Below are 22,054 nucleotides of genomic sequence, written 5' to 3' on the forward strand. Positions count from 1 at the left end.
CAAGCAAAATGAGTCAGAGGAAAAAATACTGTATGATTTCACTCATATGTGGAACTTAAGGAACAGCACATATAGAGGAAGGGAAGGAAAAACAAAATAAGATAACAGATAGGGAGCAAACCATAAAAGAGTCTTAAATAAAGAGAAGAAACTGAGGCTTGAGGGATGGGAGATGACTGGGAGGATGTGATAAATAGGTAATGGGCATTAAAGAGGACACTTTTTGGAGGAGCCCTGGGTGTTATATATAAATGATGAATCAATAAATTCTATGCCTAAAACCAATACTATACTTTATGTTAACTAAGTTGAATTTAAATAAATAAAATAATAGAACTACCATATGATCGCACTACTGGGTATTTCCCCTAAGAATATGAAACCACTAATTCCAAAGGATATATGCACTCCTAGTTTATTGCAGGATTATTTACAATACCCAAATTATGGAATCAGCCCAAGTGCCAACTGATGGATGAATGAATGAAGAGGGTGTGGTGTGTGTATATATGTGCACATACAATGGGATACTGTTCTGTTATAAAAATGAATGAAATCTTGCATTTATACCAACCTGCAATGTTATAGATTATAATACTAAGTGAAATAAGCCAATCGGAGAAAGACAAGTATCAATGATCTCACTTGTATGTGATATTTAAGAAACAAAACAAGTGAATAAGGAGAGAAAAAAGAGACAAACCAAGAAATGGTCTCTTGCCTGTAAAGAAAAAACAGAAGCTTATCAGAGGGGAGGTAGGTTTAAGTGGATGAATGAAATAAGTGAGGTGATTAAGAGTACTCATACCTTGGGGCGCCTGGGTGGCTCAGTGGGTTAATCCTCTGCCTTCGGCTCAGGTCATGATCCCAGAGTTCTGGGATCGAGCCCCGCATCGGGCTCTCTGCTCCGCAGAGAGCCTGCTTCTCCCTTTCTCTCTCTGCCTGCCTCTCTGCCTACTTGTGATCTCTCTCTGTCAAATAAATAAATAAAATCTTAAAAAAAAAAAAAAAGAGAACTCGTACCTTGATAATTACTTGTTGAATCACTGTATTGTATACCTGAAACTAATATAACACTGTATGTTAACTACACTGGAATTAAAACTTTAAAAATAAATAAATTTAAAAATTTTTGAATGCAATTGTTATGTCGTACTATTTAGGAGCTCTGCCATTTCTCTTAAGGGGTACAGAGCTGCAGAAGAAGGCTCTAGCCTTTATATTTTTACTTGTGATACAGAAAATGCAACAGTAATGTGTTTTATTATTAATGCATTTATTTATCTAGTTATTTCATTCCACAAACTGATTAGGAGCCTAGCACTATATATACAAAGACGAGTAAGACACATTCTTTGTCCTCATCAGTTTTATGAGGTAGCAAAGGAGATATATATGTACCTGAATAATTTCATTACAGTCTGGGATAAAATACTATAGATATAGGAGTAATTAAGTAGTTCAAAATATGAGCAATCTCTTTAGGCCAATGATCGCATAAAGTTGTATCCTCCACTCCTCATTCCCATGCTTTGGATCACCCTTCAGCGAGTGAATTTTTGTTGTCACAATTTCACGCACTCTGCTGGCCTTTAATGTGACAGTCCAGGAATATGAAATGCCTTGCAGTGCACTGGACAGCCCTGCAATACTAAGTATTGTCTTCAAAATTCCAGTGGCACCAGACTTGAAAAATACTGCTATCTTCTTTGTGGGAAGGCTTCAATGAATAGTCAGCTAATATTTAAGTATCCCTTTTATCCATGATTCTAGAAATAAATATTCTTAGAGAATAATGTCCTTATCCTAGTAAAATGTGGCTTTGTGGATGTCAAACTCTTCCAAAGAGCATTTAACCAAAATTTAGTTTTGGTTAACCAAAACTTTAAATTTTAGATTCTGGTTAATCAAACCTGAAAACTGTCAAATCTTAAGAGAATTTTAATTTTAGCGGTATAATACCATCTCTTTTACGTTTCCCCTTATTTTCTTTCTCCCAAAGAGTTGCTTTATGATAACTTGATTACTTGATTAATATTTTTAAATTACATAGATACTTTTTCTTTCTAGGAGAATATCGACTGGCAAAGTGACAGTTCTGGGTTATGGTCTTGTAACCACAGATGCAGAGACTCTGATAGATGCATTGAATACTCAGAAGTTCGAAGTAGTTATAGTGGATGAATCACACTACATGAAGTCCAGGAATGCAGCCCGCAGCAAGATTCTATTGCCAATAATACAGAAAGCCAAACGAGCCATTCTTCTTACGGGAACTCCAGCTTTGGGACGACCTGAAGAGGTATTAAAATCCTTAAATTTTGGCTTAAAGAAAGAATCTCTCGCCCCACCCAAAAAAAAAAAAAAAAAAATCACTGGGAATTTCTAGATGGTTATTAATGATAAAATACATCTTTTACTATGATTGTTTTTTCTGTTTACATGTGAACCTTACCTGTGCTTGTGCATGTATAAAAAAAGTTTTTACTTTCAGTATAAGGTTTTCATATTTAGTATACATGTGTAATAATCACATTTGCTTTCTTGTGGATTCTCATATGCTTTTAGTCTTCATTTATCCAGTTTCTTTGACATTATAAGCTCCTTAGGATTGGAATTTAATCCATTTTGTATCTTAGCATTGCATTAGAGAACTTCCTTCTGTTTCCCGTTTACTTTAAGGTACATGTTTGAGGGGTGCCTGGGTGGCTCAGTCAGTTAAGCATTGGACTCTTGGTATTGACTCAGGTCATGATTTCAGGGTTGTGGGATGAGCCCTGCTTAGGGGTCCACACTGAGCACAAAGTCTCACTCTAAGAGCTATGTAGAGTATGGAGTAGTTAAAGGGTTGGAAAGAAGAAATGGTGGATGAAATTCTTATGAGTCTGTAAGGGTCGCTGTAACCTTAGAGAAGCCCTTTTTGTTAATGGACACTGAGTCATAGAAAAAAACGTACTTTTTGTCTTGTAGGGTTTTAAGAGTTAAAGGATATACTGATTTGAAAGTATCTTTCTCTGTGCCCTGGCACATGGTAAGCACTCAACATACAATAGCCATTTTTATTACTGATTAGTAAACAAACCATGGAAGATAGCTATTGATAGGGTATATTTTGTTCATTCATTTTCACATGTTAAACCAGCCTTACATTCCATGATCAATCTCTCTTGACTGTATGTCATTCTTTTTATTTTTTTCTGAATTCACTTTGCTTCATTTTGTTGATGATTTTTGTGTGTATATTCACAAGAGTGATCTGTAGTTTTATTGTTTTATCTTTGTTTTTGGTAACAAGGCAATACTGGTTTCACAGAATGAGGTGGGAAGTATTCTTTCCTTTTCTAAAAGGAGTTTATGAAACATTGGTATTACTTCTTTTTTAAGTGTTTGGTAGAATTTAGTGGATAAGCCATCTGGGCCTGAGTTTTTCTTTGTGGATAGTTTTAAAATTAATCATTCAGTCTCTTCACTGAATATATGTCTATTCAGATTGTATATTTCTTGTTGAGTCATTTTGACACTTTATGTTTTTTTCCACTTTATCTAAGGTATCTAAGTTATTAGCATACAGTTGGTCATAATATTCCCTTATAATCCTTGGTATTTCTGTGAGGTTAGTAGTAATGTCCCCTCTTTTATTTCTGACTTTGGTAACTTGAGTCTCTTCTCTGTTTCTTTTTTAATTTGGTTAGTCTAAGCTAAAATTTTGTCAATTTTCTTGTTCTTTCCAAAACCAATTATTTGATTTCATTGATTATTTTTTCTGTTGTTTTTCCATTTTCTGTATTGTTTATTTCCATTCTAGTCTTTATTATGTTATACCTTTTGTCTGTTTTGAGTTTTGTGTACTCTTTCGTTCCCAGTGTCGTAGGTAGAAAGTTAGATAATTGTTTTGACATCTTTTTTTCTTTTTTATTAGAGACATATATAGCTATAAATTTCACTCCTTGGAAAACATACTGGCAATTACTTAGAAAGTTAAAAATAGAGTTACCAGAAGATGTAAAATTCCATTTTTAAGTTTATACACAAAGAACTGAAAACATACATTCACAAAAATACTATATACGGATGTTCATAGTAGCATTATTTATAATATCCAAAAAGTAGAAAGAAGCTAGTGTCCATAACTAATGAATAGATAATGAAAATGCAGCTATAAAAAGGAATGAAATACTGATACATTCTACAGCATGGGTGAATCTTGAAAGCATTATGTTAAGTGATGAAGTCAGACAGAGAAGCTACATATTACAGGATTCTGTTTATGTGAAATATTCAGAAAGGCAAAGTAATGGAAATAGGAATTAGATTAGTGATTGCCAGGAGTGATGGAGAGGGAGAATAGGAAATGACTAGTAATGGGTATGGAGTTCCTGTTGTGATAAAAATATTTAAGAATTAGATAGTGGTGGGGCGCCTGTGTGGCTGGGTGGGTTAAGCCTCTGCCTTCAGCTGGGGTCATGATCTCAGGGTCCTGGGATCAAGTCCCGCATTGGGCTCTCTGCTCGGCAGGGATTCTGTTCCTCCTCTCTCTCTCTTTCTGTCTGCTTACTTGTGATCTCTCTGTCAAATAAATAAATTTATAAAAATAATTAGTGGTGATTGAGGCATTTTGTGAATATACTAACAGTCATTGAATTGTACACTTTACAAAGGTGAATAATGAAAGTGGTATATGAATTGTTTCTCACTAAAGCAGCTCTTTCAAAAAAGGTATACTAAAATAACAGTGAGACACTACTATGTGCAACCGCTCAAGTTATAAAAATGAAAAGATTTCATGATGCTATTGGTGGGACCTGCTTTTTACAGTATATAGCACAGTAGCATCCATCAAATTTCAAAAAGCATGTATTTTAAACCTCCTATTTCATTTCTGAAAATATATCCTATGGACTCCTCTTATGGAAATATAGATTGGTGGGTGGGTGAGTGGGTGAATGGATGGATGGATAAATAGATAAATGATTGATAAATGAGATGTAGATACATATACGTATACCTACATATATATGAATGCACACATACACACGCATAGACTTACCTGAAGTTATTAACTTTTATAATTGAATAAAAGCTAGAAATACCCTATATGTCCATGATCAAGAGACTGTTTAAATATCTTATAGTACTTCTGTGTAATAATGGTTGCCATGAGTCTTTAAATGGTGCTTTATTATACTAATACCATTGCTTAGGTACTTTTCAAAACTAAGTAAAAATAGATGTACTCTAATGATGTTTAAGACATATTTTAGGGGACAGAATCATAGTTTTATATGTATAATATCATCCTCATGTGAATAAAAGAGAATATATACATATCCCTATGTAGGCATGCAAAATATATAAATGTATACTAGAGAAAAGTATAGATAGCAGTTACCCTTGAAGAATGGGATGGCAGAGATGGGTGGATGGAGGAAAAGGAGGAGACTTTACTATTTGCTATTTTTTTAACTAGATTTTATCATAGTGATAATATTTACTTGAAAATATTGCTACATATTGAGAACACTTGTATTGTTACAGCTTTTCATGCAGATTGAAGCTCTCTTTCCTCAAAAATTTGGAACGTGGACTGAGTATGCCAAAAGATACTGTAATGCACATATCAGGTATGACAAAATACTTTCTATAAATTTTAATTCTTACATATTTACTGTGAACATAAGGGTTTTATTAGTCATTCTTGGCTCCAGTGCTTTTCAAACTTGTAGCTATGGAATAATTTCTTCAAGTAAAATCTTGTGGGGCTCCTGGGTGGTTCAGTCGGCTAAGTGTCTGCCTTGGGCTCAGATCATGATCCCAGGGTCCTGGGATCGAGCCCCACATGAGGCTCCCTGCTCAGCAGGGGGAACTTATTCTCCCTCTACCCCAACCCCTTGGGCTTGTGCGCTCTCCCTCTCAAATAAATAAATAAATCTTTAAAAAAATTTTTTTCAGTATTCCAAGATTCATTGTTTATGTACCACACCCAGTGCTCCATGCAATACGTGCCCTCCTTAATACCAACCACCAGGCTCACCCCATCTCCCCAATCCCCCAAAACCCTCAGTATTGTTTTTCAGAGTCCACAGTCTCTCATGCTTCATCTCTCCTTCCAATTTCCCCCAATTCACTTTTCCTTTCCTTCTATTCTTTATGCTCCTTATTCCTTATGCTCCACAAGTAAGTGAAACCATACGATAATTGACTTTTCCTGCTTGACTTATTTCACTGAACATAATCTCCTCCAGTCCCCTCCATGTTGATACAAAAGTTGAGTATTTATCCTTTCTGATGGAGGCATAATACTCCATTGTATATATGGACCATATCTTCTTTATCCATTCATCTGTTGAAGGGTATCTTGGTTCTTTCCACAGTTCGATGTTTGTGGCCATTGCTGCTATGAACATTGGGGTACTTATGGCCTTCTTTTCACTACATCTGTATCCTTGGGGTAAATACCCAGTAGTGCAATTGCAGGGTCATAGGGTAGCTTTATTTTTAATTTTTTTAAAATTATTTTTATTAACATATAATGTATTATTTTCCCCAGGGGTACAGGTTTATGAATCATCAGGCTTACACATTTCACAGCACTCAACATAGCCCATACCCTCCCCAATGTCCATAACCCAACAACACTATCCCTACCCCCTACCCCCTAGCAAACCCTCAGTTTGTTTTGTGAGATTAAGGGTCTCTGATGGTTTGTCTCCCTCTCAATCCCATCTTGTTTCATTTTTTCCTTCCCTATCCCCAAGCCCCCTGCCCTGTCTTTCAAATTCCTCGTATCAGAGAGATAATATTGATAATTGTCTTTCTCTGATTGACTTATTTCACTCAGCATAATACCCTCTAGTTCCATCCAGGTTATTGCAAATGGCAAGATTTCGTTTCTTTTGATGGCTGCATAGTATTCCATTGTGTGTGTGTGTGTGTGTGTGTGTGTGTGTGTGTGCACGCGTGTGTGTGTATCTCACATCTTCTTTATCCATTCATCTGTTGATGGACATCTAGGTTCTTTCCATAGTTTGGCTATTGTGGACATTGCTGCTATAAACATTCAGGTGCACGTGCCCCTTTGGATCACATTTGTATCTTCAGGGTAAAGATGTAGTGCGATTGCTGGGACATAGGGTAGCTCTATTTTCAACTTTCTGAGGAACCTCCATGCTGTTTTCCAGAGTGGCTGCACCAGCTTGTATTCCCACCAACAATGTAGGAGGGTTCCCCTTTCTCTGCATCCTCTCCAACCCTTGTTGTTTACTGTCTGTTTAATTTTGGCCGTTCTCACTGGTGTATGGTGGTATCTCACTGTGGTTTTGATTTGAATCTCCCTGATGGCTAATGATGATGAACATTTTTTCATGTGTCTGCTTTCCATTTTTATGTCTTCTTTGGAGCAGTGTCTGTTCATGTCTTCTGCCCATTTTTTGAGGCAATTATCTGTTTTTTGAGTGTTGAGTTTGAGGAGTTCTTTATAGATCTTGACTATCAGCCCTTTGTCTATAGTGTCATTTATGAATGTCTTCTCCCATTCCTGGGTTGCCTCTTTGTTTTGTTGACTGTTTCCTTTGCTGTGCAGAAGATTTTGATCTTGATGAAGTCCTAAAAGTTCATTTTCGCTTTTGTTTCTTTTGCATTTGGAGGCATGTCTTGAAAGAAGTTGCTGTGGCCAGGGTCAAAGAGGTTACTGCCTATGTTCTCCAGGATTTTGATAGATTCCTGCCTCACGCTGAGGTCTTGTATACATTTTGAGTTTATCTTTGTGTATGGTGTAAGAAAATGGTCAAGTTTCATTCTTCTATTCATAGCTGTCCAATTTTCCCAGCACCATTTATTGAAGAGACTGTCTTTTTTCCACTGGATATTTTTTCCTGCTTTGTCGAAGATTATTTGATCAAAGACTTGCAGGTCCATATCTGGACTCTCAACTCTGTTCCACTTGTTTGTCTATTTTTTACCAGTACCATACTGTCTTGGTGATCACAGCTTTGTAGTAAAGCTTGAAATCAGCCAATGTGATGGCCCCAGTTTTTTCTTTTTCAACATTTCCTTGGCAATTCGGATACTTTTCTGGTTCCATACAAATTCTAGGATTGTTTGTTCCAGCACTTTGAAAAATTCTGGTGGAATTTTATTCGGGGTGGCATTGAGCGTATAGATTGCTCTGGGCAGTATAGACATTTTAACAATGTTTATTCTTCCGATCCAGAGCATGGAATGTTTTTCCATCTTTTTGTGTCTTCTTCAGTTTCTTTCATGAGTGTTCTGTAGTTCCTTGAGTACAGATCCTTTATCTCTTTGGTTAGGTTTATTCCCAGGTATCTTATGGTTCTTGGTGCTATAGTATTATAGCATTATATTATATAGCATTATAGCTATAGTATTATAGTACTATAATATTTCTTTCTGTATTTTCATTGTTAGTGAATAAGAAAGCAACTGATTCCTGTGCATTGATTTTGTATCCTGCCATATTACTGAATTGCTGTATGAGTTCTAGTAGTTTAGGGGTGGAGTCTTTTGGGTTTTCCATATAAAATATCATGTCATCTGCAAAGACAGTTTGACTTCTTCTTTGCCAATTTGAATACCTTTTATTTCTTTTTGTTATCTGATCGTTGTTGCTAGGACTTCTAGTACTATGTTGAACAAGAGTGGTGAGAGTGGGCATCCTTGTCGTGTTCCTGATCTCAAAGGGAAGGCTGTCAGCTTTTCCCCATAGAGAATGATATTCACTGTGGGTTTTTCATAGATAGATTTTATAAAATTGAGGAATGTTCCCTCTACCCCTATACTTTGAAGAGTTTAAATCAGAAATGGATGCTGGATTTTGTCAAATGCTTCTTCTGCCTCAATTGAGAGGACCATGTGGTTCTTCTCTCTTCTGTTATTAATTTGTTTTATCACACTTATTGATTTGTGAATCTTGAACCACCCTTGCATCCCAGGGATAAATCCCACCTGGTCATGGTGGATAATCTTTTTAATGTACTGTTCTGTCCTATTAACTAGGATCTTGTTGAGAATATTGGCATCCATATTCATCAGGGATATTGGTCTAAAATTATTCTTTTTGATGGGGTCTTTGCCTGGTTTGGGGATCAGGGTAATGCTGGCTTCATAGAAAGGATCTGGAAGTTTTCCCTCTGTTTCTATTTTTTGAAACAGCTTCAAAAGAATAGGTATTATTTCTTCTTTGAATGTTTGGTAGAATTCCCCAGGGAATCTGTCAGGTCCTGGGCTCTTGTTTTTGGGGAGGTTTTGATCACTGCTTCAATCTTTAGTAGATATTGGTCTATTCAGTTGTCAATTTCTTCCATTTCAGTCTTGGTAGTTTATAGGTTTCCATAAATGTATCCATTTTTTTCTTGGTTGCTTAACTAATTGGCATATCAATGTTAATAATAATTTCTGATGATTGTTTCTATTTTTTTGGTGTTAGTTGTGATCTCTCCCCTTTCATTCATAATTTTATTAATTTGGGTCCTCTATCTTTACTTTTGGATTAGTTTGGCCAGTGGCTTATTGATCTTATTAATTATTTCAAAGAACCAGCTTCTAGTTTTATTGATGTGTTCTACCATATCTCTAGTTTCTAACTCATTGGTGTCTGTTCTAATCTTGATTATTTCCCTTCTTGTTTGTGGGGTTGGCTTAATTTGTTGTTGATTTTCCAGTTCCTTAAGGTGTAAAGAGAGCTGGTGTATTCAGGATTTTTCAGTTTTTTTGAGGGAGGCTTGGATGTATGTCTATGTATTTCCCCCTTAGGACTGCCTTTTCCATATGCCACAGGTTTAGGACCAATGTGTGTTCATTCTTATTGGTTTCCATGAATTGTTTAAGTTCTTCTTTGATTTCCTGTTGATCCAAACATTCTTGAGCAGGATGGTCTTTAGCTTTCAAGTGTTTGAATTCCTTCCAAACTTTTACTTGTGATTGAGTTGCAGTTTCAAAGCATTGTAGTCTGAGTATGCAGGTAATAATCTCAGTCTTTTGATATCAGTTGAGCCCTGATTTGTGAACCAGTATGTGGTCTGTTGTTGAGAAAGTTCCATGTGCACTCGAGAAGAGTAAGTATTCTGTTGTTTCAGGGTGGAATATTCTGTGTATATCGGTGAAGTCTATCTGGTCCAATGTGTCATTCAAAGCTCTTGTTTCTTTATCGATTTTCTGCTTGGATGATCTATTTCTGAGAGTAGCATGTTAAGATCCCTTATGATTAATGTATGCATATCAATATAAATCTTTATTTTGATTAACAGTTGTCTTATGTAGTTGGCTGCTGCCATATTGGGGGCCTAAATATTTACAATTTACAATTTACAATTGTTAGATCTTCTTGGTGGATAGACCCTTTAAGAATGATGTAGTGTCCTTCTGTATCTCTGACTACATACAGTCTTTAGCTTAAAATCTAATTTATCTGATATGAGAATCGCTACCCCAGCTTTCTTTTGAGGCCTGTTGGCATGAAAAATGGTTCTCCATCCCTTCATTTTCAGTCTGGTTGTATTTCTAGGTTCCAGATGTGTCTCTTGTAGACAGCATATGGACGGGTCCTGTCTGCAACCCTATGCTGATTTATGGGAGCATTTAGGCCATCCACATTGAGGGTGATTATTGAAAGGTTAGTTTTTATTGACGTCGTGTTGCCTGTGAAGTCCTTGTTTCTATAGATTGTCTCTGTAAGTTTTTGTTCTATGTCCATTCTTGGGTTCTTTCTTCTTTTATAGAAGCCCCCTTAATATTTCTTGTATTGCCGGCTTGGTGGTCACATACCCTTTTAAACCTTGCCGGTCTTGGAAGCTCTTTATCTCTCCATCCATTTTGAATGTCAGCTTTGCTGGATAGTATTCTTGGCTGCATATTCTTCTCATTTAGTGCCCTGAATATGTCTTGCAGCCCTTTCTAGCTTGCTAGGTCTGTGGACAGGTCTGATGTTATTCTGATGGAACCTCCTTTGTACATAAGGAATCTCTTCCCCGTAGCTGCCCTTAGGACAGCTATATATTATATAATATAGAAATCAGCTCTCTGTCTATGATAAAAGTCCCTCACATTTTTCCCAGAGTGTGTGTGTGTGTGTGTGTGTGTGTTTTCCTTTATCATTTCTACAACTTTTTTTTTTTTAAGATTTTATTTATTTATTTGAGTGAGAATGAGTGAGAGAGAGCATGAGAGAGGAGAGGGTCAGAGGGAGAAGCAGACTCCCCAAGGAGCTAGGAGCCCAATGCAGGACTCGATCCTGGAAGTCTGGGATCATGACCTGAGCTGAAGGCAGTCATTCAACCAACTGAGCCACTCAGGCGCCCCCCTTTCTACAACTTTTTAAAGTAACCCTAGTATGTTTTGATGCTTTTTAAGGGCTTTAGAACACAAGAGATAGAAAGAGTCCTTCCATATTGTTTGTATGAAGGCATTTAACACTGATAGCAAAATCAGATATCATACCAAAAAAAGGGGCCTTTTTACTTAAAATTATAAACGTAGAAATCCGTAATATAGACTGGAAACTCGTGAAAGACCTAATGTTAACCAGATGCAAATGTAAGTCATATCAGCAAGTACAGTTTAATATTAGAAAATGTATTAATATAGTCGTTACTAATGAAAAGGAAAAAACTTAATTATATCATCTTCATATATGCTGAGATGTAATTTGATCAAATTCAACATCCATCCTTTTATAATATTTATAATTTTTAAATTATTGAAGTATAGTTGACATACAATGATAAATTAATTTCAGGTCTACAACATAGTTATTTGACAATTCTGTACATTTCTCAGTGCTTACCACAGTAAGTGTAGTGACCATCTGTCACCATTCAACGTTATTACAATGTTATTGATTTTATTCCATATACTGTGCTTTTCATCTCCATGTCTTATTTATTCTATAACTGAAAAATTCTACTTCTTAATCCCCTTTACCTATTTTACTCAACTTCCCCACCTCGACTCCACCCTGGAAACTACCAGTTTATTCCCTGTGTTTAAGATTGTGTTTAGTTTGTTTGTTTGTTTGTTCATTTATTTTTTTTTTTTAGATTCCACATATAAGTTAAATCATATGGTGTTTTTCTTTCTCTGTCTTATTTCACTTACCATAATACCCTCTAGGTCCATCCATTTTGTCTTAAATGCCAAGATACCATTCCTTTTTATGGATGATGGTTATTTCTTATATTTATATACCACATCTTTTTTATCCGTTTATCTATCAGTGCACACTTGGGCTGCTTCCGTAATTTGGCTATTGTAAATGATGCTAGTGTAAACAAAGGGGTTCATGTATATTTTGAATTAGTGTTTTTGTTTTCTTTGGGTAAATACCCACTAATGAAATTGGTGGATCAAATGTTATTTCTCTTTTTAAATTTTATAAGGAACTTCCATATTGTTTTCCACAGCAGTTGCATTAATTTACATTCCCAGTAACAGTGCGCACGGGATTCCTTTTCTCCACATCCTTGACAACACTTGTTATTTCTTTTCATACTAGCCATTCTGACTGAGTTATATGTAGAGGAAGCTGTAAATACAAATATAATTTGGAGAAGGCAGCACATTCAGATTTGCATTTCCTTGATAATTAGTAATGTTGATTGAGCATCTTTCCATGTGTCTATTGGCTATATGTATTTCTTTGGGAAAATGTCTGTTCAGATCCTCTGGCCGTTTTTTAATCACGTTGTTTGCTTTTTTGGTATTGAGTTTTGTAAGTCCTAATATATTGTAGATATTAACCCTTATTGGCTATATCACTGGCAAATATCTTTCCCCATTCTCCAAGTTGCCTTTTTATTTGTTGATAGCTTGCTTTGCAAAAGTTTTTTAGTTTAGTATAGTCCCAATAGTTTATTTTCGCTTTTATTCCCTTGCCTAAAGAGACAGTCCATAAATGTGTTGCTAAGAGTGATGTCTGAAAGATTACTGCTTCTGTTTTCTTGTAGGAATTTTATGGTTTAAGGTCTCACAATTAGGTCTTTAATCCATTTTAATTTTATTTTTGTGTATGGTTTCAGAAAGTAGTCCATTTTCATTTTTTTTGCATGTGGCTGTCCAGTTTTCATAACACCATTTATTGAAAAAACTGTCTTTAGCCTCATCATATATTCTTGTCCCCTTTGTTATAAATTAGTTGACCATGTAAGTATGGGTTTATTTCTGGGTTCTCTATCCCATTCCATTAATCTATGTGTTTGTTTTTGTGCCAGTGACATATTCTCTGAATCCTGTATCTTTGTATTATATCATGAAATCAGGTATTATTGTGATACCTCTGGCTTTATTCTTTTTTTTTTTTTCCAAGGTTGCTTTAGCTATTCCAGGTCTTTTGTGATTCCATATGAATTTTAGGATTATTCTAGCCCTGAGGCACCTGGGTGGCTTAGTAGGTTAAAGCCTCTGCCTTTGGCTCAGGTCATGATCCCAGGGTCCTGGGATCCATCCCTGAGTCAGGCTCTCTGCTCAGCAGGGAGCCTGCTTCCCTTCCTCTCTCTCTGCCTGCCTCTCTGCCCATTGTGATCTCTGTGAAATAAATAAATAAAATATTTTTTTTAAAAAAAGGATTATCCTAGTCCTGCGAAAAATATCATTAGTTTGTAGTAGGGATTATATTGATTCCATAGATTGCTTTGTTTAGTGTGGACATTAAAACAAGATCAATTCTTCCAATCCATGAATATGTGGTTTTTAGTCATCTTAAGGTATATGTGTTTATGTGTTCCATACTCAAAGTCACTGTATCATATGAAACTTTAAATCCGGAGCAAGGATGTTCATTGGCATCACAGTTTATTTTATTCAGGTAGCACTAATCAGTTCAGTTACCTCCAAAAAAGGTAAAAATTAGGAAGAAAAAGGCAAAATTATCATTATTTTCAGCTAATATTGTTTATTTGGAAGACCTGAGGGGATTCTCTTTTGCACAAAAGAGAATTTATTAAGATGTCCTAGAACAAAGTTACTATTAAAGAATAAATTGTCTTTCTATACACAAATAATAATAAATAGTTTTAAGATATAATGCCAAAAAGACATGATCCTACATATTGTTAGGAAGCTTTTTGTTACAATTTTTGCAGACTATAAATGCCAAAAGTTTGCTTATATAAAACAAACATATTAGTTGAATTTATCCTTGGAGAGTAGGAAATCCTAAATGATCAGAAAGCATTCCATCTTTTCTGATTTACTTTCATATGACAATAGAAGTGTATGATTGTCCCTTTCTTGATTATCAACACACATCCTGTTTCAAAGAATAATTTATATTTTGGAAATGATTTATGATGGGGGAGATTGTGTTCTTTTTTCTGTTTACGAGAGGAAACCATTTCAAGATTATTATTATGCTTCTCAAAAGATATTTTCTTCCAGATTCCATTTAAAAAATTTTTACGTTACTCCTTTTCTTCATTACCTTCAAACCAGTATGGTATCATAGACTCTGATTCAGATCAAGGCACTTCCTGGCATTTTAAGTTGCTTTGAAATGTTAAATTTTTTCCATAATGTTTTCCTTTCAAGATGTCATTTTCACACTATAATTTTGTAGAAAGCAAATTATGGTTAGTTATTCAGTTCTAGACCCATATTTTATATTTGAAATATCATGACTGTATCCAAATGAAGTTAAATGAAGCTTAAGCAAAAGTACAACTTTATAAGGTTTATTTCATACATACATGATCAAACAGAAGTATACTAATACAAATGTGACTTAGAGATGAGAAGTCTAGGTTATAGGTAACTATTTATCTGGTTTGATTTGAGAGACACAAAGAAAATATTATTCAACCAGAACATCCCATGTCCATAATTATTTACATCATTCACTCTACTGCATTATATTTAGAGGATGCTATAAATGCAAATATTATTTGGATAAAGCAGCACATTCAGTTGTCAACCATTAGCACATCAGAGCTAAGAAAGACTTTACAGATCACCCAATCCTCCTCACCCCCACTTTATTACCTGGCAACATGATTATTACCTGGTAACATTAAATGATTTGCCTAATATTTGACTTCATCTTGCATTTTTTTCTCACGTTTCCTGACAATAGGAAAGACCTCAGGAATGGCAACTTTAATAAATGTTCTTTTACACAGAAAAAGAGGATACATAGCTAATCCAGTGAGGCATTCTGTTATCAGCATCCACCTTCAAAAGGCATGCGATGGGAAGACAAATTTGTCCTCCCTGATGTCATGCTTAAAGGTTAAGAATATCTCAGCAGATTTTTATGAAAATTAAAATTTCTTTACTGCTGCTATTTTGTGCCATTTCCACCTCTTAGGAGAAATAGTTGTCTAAATTTTTATGAGAGGGGGAAATGCTGAATGATAATACATATTAAAGGTATTTATAGCCATTTTCCAAAAGTGTTAATTAATAGGTCATGTCAGCTTCAAGAAATGTCTCTTATGGAATTGCACTACTTTGTCCTCAGCACTGTCACATATAATGGTCTTATCCATGGGCTAAATAGAGGGCAGGTCTATTCCATTTGCAAATGGCTCAAATCTGAGAGAAATAGTTAGTATACTGGATGGCAGAGATAAGTTTGAAAAATAATTAGATAAAAATTAATAGGACAAATATTGCACTTGGAAAGTCTGCCTTGTGTGGAAGGGATTTAAGAAATCCTCACCTTTTATCACTAATTTAGTTAAAAAAGACTTCTGGTTTTGAATAACCCTAGGCTAAATTGAAGTCAACTGTGAAAACTAATAAAAATAAAGTAATATTGGGATGTATTATTCAGGTTAACATTCAGAGTAAGGGATGGTTCTGTTCCACTCATTGTTTAACCTACATCTGGAATATGGTTTAATTTTGATTAATCCATTCATTCAAAAAATATTTAAAGGGTATCTGTTATTTTCCATGCCATGTGTTATTTAAGCATCAGATATGCACTAGAGAATAAGACCTACATAGTTCCAACCTTCACTGTGTTCTCAAGTCAAACACTAACTAGATAATAATGGTTGTGATGAGTGTGGTAAATGCAGAAGTGTCAAGGGTGTTACAGCAGGGTTTAAAAGAGTGAACTATCAAGTCACAGGGGACAGAAGGGGCATCCTGTGAGTAAGTGATAGCTATTTGCATTCCAGAAAGAGGAATTTGTATGCTCAGCCTGAGAACCAGAGTCTGCTAGGCCTTTGAGAAACTAAAAGTTGTCTAGGTCATATGAATATTCTTGAACTAATAGAAGAGAGTCTTAGGACAAAATGGTGTTAGGCCTGCGTCATGTTATATGGGGTCTTTTTCTTCATCAGAATAGCAGTAAGAAGGCACTGGAAGGTGTTATAAGTATATTCACATTGTCATACAAACATCACTGCCATCCACCTCCAGAACTTATTCATCATCCCAGACAATTAACAGTAACTCCTGCCCCCTAGCCTCTCATCGTGGGATTTTAAAACATGAAAGGCACAAACATGACTAGATGTACAAATTTGGGTTTTTTTTAAATTATTTTATTTTTATTTTTTAAGATTTTATTTATTTATTTGACAGACAGAGATCATTACTAGGCAAAGAGGCAGGCAGAGAGGGAGAGAGGAGGAAGCAGGCTCACCGCTGAGCAGAGAGCCCAAGGCTCGATTCCAGGACCTTGAGATCATGACCTGAGCTGAAGGTAGAGGCTTAACCCACTGAACCACCCAGGCGCCCCTGGTTTGTTATTTTTTAAGAACATTTTCACATTGTTCAGCCTTCTAAATCTATCTGAGTATATGCTTAAAAATCTCCCTTTCACTCACTTTTTTCTAAAAACTATAGGTAGTTTTTTAATTTTTCCACAGAAATTGTGTGCAATTTCAAGGAATTCATATTTTTTACCCAGATACTGGATAGTATAAACATACACATTGTTTTTTACATAAATAATTTCTTATGGCAGCATGGTATTATGGAGAATATCCATAGTTTCTGGGGCGACAGGAAGTTGAGGGAGTTTGCATATGATGACTTGTTTTTTTCGGGGAATGGAAAAGACAATTATGTATTTAGAGAAATGGAAAAGTAGAGAATTGAATGTTTGAGGAGCATTGACAGTGTGAAATATTGCTGAAAGAGAGAATGAGATCATGAGGTGAGTGTGATAGAATTGGCAGCAGTACCAAGTAACCATTTGAGAACAGAAATTTTAGATTTAACCAGTGCTCTCAAAGGTATGATTTTCCCAGCAACACCCAGCAGTGTGGGTATAGTCTTAGGAAAGGCTTTTGGTTGGGTCTGTTCAAGACTTTTGCTACCAACTTGTGATGCATGGGCTGATGGACAAGGAAATTATGTGATATTAATAAAAGGAAATGTAATGTATGAGCAGGGAAATCCAAACAAGGTGAGGAAGGACATAAAGACAGGAAGGATGTTGTGGGTATGGTCATGACGGAAAGGTCCTGATGTGGTAGTGAAGTTACAGTGGGTACAAATGAACAAGAGGGCAAGAAGAGTGGGACAGTACAGAGTGCAATGGCTGAATTTACCATGTAGAGCTGGTTTTCAGGACTTTTACAGTCCTGGGAATGGAACAGTTGGAAGAGAGTTTTAGAAGGTCATTGAAGATAAGGAATGTGAGGAACTGAGAAGAAACCTAAAAGTCATATCGTAGGAATCATGTTAACAAATGAAAACATATCTGGGAAGAGGTGACAAGAATAGTGAGAGTATTTCATATTCATCTCTACAAATGCCTTTATTATTGATTGCCTACTATATTTAAGACATTATTTCAGACTTGCTGGCAATATAAAGATGAGTAAGACATAGTGCTTGATCTTATGAAGCCTATAGGGATTTGAAAAGGAGAGGGCTTGGAGGAGCAAGTCGTTAAATATTTAAAGATCTGTCATCTTTTAAAGGAATTAGACTTTTGTCTCTGTGGCCTCAGGGGCAAAACTGTTATCAGTGAATGAAAGTTAATGGGGTGGTAGATTTTGGCTTAATATGAGTAAGAACTTACACATGATAAAATACGACAAAAAATCGTATAATACTATATAATAAAACTGGAACAAAAAAATAATCAAATATACTACAAGTAAATTGTTTTCTTTTTTTCTTTATAGCCTGTATGTAATGCTGTCATCTGCTAATTTTTTTAAAAAGATTTTATTTATTTGAGAGAGAGAGAGAGATCACAAATAAGCAGAGAGGCAGGCAGAGAGAGAGGGGGAAGCAGGCTCCACACCAAGCAGAGAACCCAATGTGGGGCTTGATCCCAGGACCCAGAGATCATGACCTGAGCTGAAGGCAGAGGCTTAACCCACTGAGCCACCCAGGCGCCCCTTTCATCTGCTAATTTCACTTAACATACCCGATCATGCTTTAACATTGTCTTTCTCAGTTGTTTTATTGTCCTTTACTTTTACTAATTTAAAGATAGTATATTGCTTTGGAAAAATGATTATTTTAACAGATCAAACAAGAAAAGGTTTTTTAAGTAAGTAATAAGTAACTGAATTCTCACTATGTGGAAATAACCATTACTAAGTGTGTTTTGATAACTTTCCCGTTAGGTAATTTCTCTGCTTAGGTCAGCAAGGACAGAGACAAAAAGAGGGAGATAGGTAGGCAATTTTAAATAAATAGAGCCATGTTATACATACCCTTTGGTACTGTGCTTTTTCATTGAACACTATTTTTAGAATAGCTTTCTATATCAGTAACTAAAATATATCTTTTTATTAGCTGTATATTTTAGATATATTATTTTTAATTCTTTCAACAATTCTACATGGATGATGATGGTACATCCTCTTTATAGATGAGTAAACTGAAATTTTGGGAAGGTTAAGTCCCTTGTCCAAATCACAAAACTAAAAAAATGAAAGAGTAGTAATTGAAACACCCTTTGTCACTATTTTTCTTCCATTCTCTTTCTGGTGTTTGAATTATTTGATAACGGTGTCCATGTGTATGTGATTCACTAAATAAATAGAAAAAATGGGCTAAATAAATTAAATATTGTTCTGTAAAAGATTAAGTACTTGACTGTTTCTTTCCCAATCAACTTTTAATCTTATAATTAATTATTTCCTTTTTTCCATCTCTGGTTTTCAATAAAGCAATCACAATTTTTTTTATTCAAAGACTTCAGCAAATCTGTCAACTTCCAAGATGTCAGATGAGCACATAAAATAATTATTTTTCATATGCCTGGAGACCACTTTCTTACAACCTTCTGTTCTGCTCTAATTCCAACTGCTTTTTCTATGGACATAGGTGCACATGTGTCATCCTGAATTTTCTTTTGCCATTCTGCTATATTGCATTCCAAAATTTCTGGACTCTATGACTTTTGTTTTTTCCTTTATTTTCTAGTCCTCTTTTTAATATTTTTTATGGAAAAAATTCAGTATATACAAAAGTAGACAGAATAGTATAATGAACTCCACATGTGCTCTTCATCAGCTTGAATATTTATTAATTCATAGCTAGTCTTGCTTTAGCTATATAGGCATACCTCATTTTATTGTGCTTTGCTTTATTTTGCTTCATGGATAGTGCATTTTTTACAAATTGAAGGTTTTTGACAACCCTGTCCCAAACAAGTCTATCAGTGCCATTTTTTAAATAGCGTTTGCTCACATCATGTGTTTGTGTCACATTTTGGTAACTCTCTTAATATTTCAAACTTTTTCATTATAATTATACTTGGTTGTGGTGATCTATGATGAGGAATCTTTCATATTACTATTGTAATTATTTTGAAGCATCATAAAACAAGCCCTTGTAAGATGACAAGCAATTGATAAATATTGTGTGTGTTTTGACTGTTCCACTGACAAGCTATTCCTCCAACTCTCTCCCTTTCCTTGGGCCTCTCTACTCCCTGAGACACAATAATATTGAAACTAGGCCAATTAGCAACCTTACTTCTAAGTGTTCATGTGAAAGGAAGGGTTGCATGTCTCTCACGTTAAATCAAAAGCTAGAGGGGTGCCTGGGTGGCTCAGTGGGTTAAAGCCTCTGCCTTCGGCTCGGGTCATGATCCCAGGGTCTTGGGATCGAGCCCCGCATCGGGCTCTCTGCTCAGCAGGGAACCTGCTTTCCTTCCTCTCTCTCTCTGCCTGCCTCCCTATCTACTTGTGCTCTCTGTCTGTCAAATACAATAAATAAAATCTTTTTAAAAAAATAAATAAAAATAAAAAGCTAGAAATGATTTAGCTTAGTGAGGAAGATATGTCAAAAGCTGAGAAGGCTAAAAACTGGACCTCTTGCACCACACAGTTGGCCAAGTTGTGAATGCAAAGGAAATATTCCTGAAAGAAATTAAAAGTGAAACTCCAGGGAACAGAGGAGTGATAAGAAAGCAGAATTACCGTATTACTTTTTTCTTAAGGTTTTATCTATTTATTTGAGAGAGAGCGAACACAAACAGGAGGGAGAGGGAGGGGGAGTAGAAGACTCCCCGCCGCGTGGGGAGACCCACCTGGGGCTCCATCCCAGGACACTGGGATCATGACTTGAGCCTGACGCTTAACGGACTGAGCCACCCACATGTCCCAGTATAGACTTGTTACTGGTGTGCAGAAGGTTTCAGTGGTCTGGACTGAAGGGCAAGCCAGCCACACCATTCCCTTAACCAAGCCTAATTCAGAGCAAGGCCTTAACTCTCTTCAATTCTGTGAAGTCTGAGAGATGAGGAAGCTGCAGGAAAGTCTGAAGCTAGCAGATGCTGGTTCAAAAGCTGTCTCGAGGACATAAAAGTGCAAGGGTAACCACTAGTGCTGATGTAGAACCTACAACAAGTTCTCCAGAAGATCTAGCTAAGAGCATTATTGAAGGGGCCTACATTAAAAAACAGATTTTCAGTGTAAACAAAACAGACTTCTATTGAAGAAGATGCCATCTAGGACTTTATAGCTAAAGAGGAGAAGTCTATGCCTGGCTTGAAAGCTTCAAAGGATAGGCTGACTCTCTGGGTAGGGGCAAATATGGCTGGTGACTTTAAGTTGAATCCAGTGCTCATTTACATTTCAAAAATCCTAGCGCCTTTAAGAATTATGCTTAATCTACTCTGCCTGTGTTCTGCAAATGGAACAGAAAAACCTGGATGATAGCACATCTGATTACCACATAGTTAGCTGACTATTTTAAGCCCACTCTTGAGACCTACTGCTCAGAGAAAGAGATGCAGCTCAAAATATCACTGCTCATTGACCATGCACCTGGCCCCCCCAGAGCTCTGATGGAAAGAAATGTACAATGAGATGAATGTTGTTTTCTTGCCTGCTAATACAACATCCGTCCTGCAGCCCATGGATCAAGGAATAATTTTGACACTGAAGTCTTTTTATTTAAGGAATTGTTTAGGGAATACATTTTTTAAGGGTATTACTGTCATGGACAGTAATTTCCCTGATGGATCCAAGCAGTCAACTGAAAACATTCTGGAGAGTATTTACCATTCTAGATGACATTAAGAGCAGTCATGATTCACTGGAAGAGTTTACAATATCCATATGAACAGGAATTTGTAAGAAATTGATTCCAACCCTATGAATGTCTTTGAAGGGTTCAAACTTCATTGGCGGAAGTAACTGCAGATGTGGTAGAAACAGCAAGGGAACTAGAATTAGAAGTGGAGCCAGAAGATGTAATGAATTTTGCTACAATCACATAGAATTTTAATGGATGAGGACTTTCTTCTTATGTATGAATGAAGAAAATGGTTTCTTGAGATGATATCTACTCCTAGTGAAGTTGCTGTGAAGATTTTTAAAATGACAAGAAAAGATTTAGAATATTAACTAGATTTAGTTGGTAAAGCAGGAGCTTACTTTGAAAGGATTAACTCCAATTTTGAAAGTTCTTTGGGTAAAATGCTATCAGACAGTGTCACATGCTATAGAGAAATGATTTGTGAAAGGGAGAGTGAATTGATATGGCAGACATTACTGTTGTCTTATTTTAAGAAATTGCCACAGCCACCAGGCCATCCACAACCACCATCCTGGTCAGTCAGCGGCCATAATCATTGAAGGATGATCCTTCACCAGCAAAAAGATTATGACTCGCTAAA

At 35.9% G+C, this 22,054-nt stretch overlaps 1 protein-coding gene across 3 annotated transcripts in view; it reads left to right on the top strand.

Annotated features, from left to right (window-relative positions):
- ZRANB3 (zinc finger RANBP2-type containing 3) overlaps positions 1–22,054 on the top strand; it is a 326,079-nt gene that overhangs the window by 176,763 nt on the left and 127,262 nt on the right. For all 3 annotated transcript variants that reach the window (XM_044242580.1, XM_044242582.1, XM_044242581.1), the window contains exons 5-6: positions 2,071–2,302; positions 5,536–5,621. In XM_044242580.1, coding sequence (XP_044098515.1) covers positions 2,071–2,302; positions 5,536–5,621 — 318 coding nt within the window. The remainder of the gene's footprint in view (positions 1–2,070; positions 2,303–5,535; positions 5,622–22,054) is intronic.

This window comes from Neovison vison, chromosome 3 (assembly GCF_020171115.1).
Source record: "Neovison vison isolate M4711 chromosome 3, ASM_NN_V1, whole genome shotgun sequence".
NCBI classification, from domain to species: Eukaryota; Metazoa; Chordata; class Mammalia; order Carnivora; family Mustelidae; genus Neogale; species Neogale vison.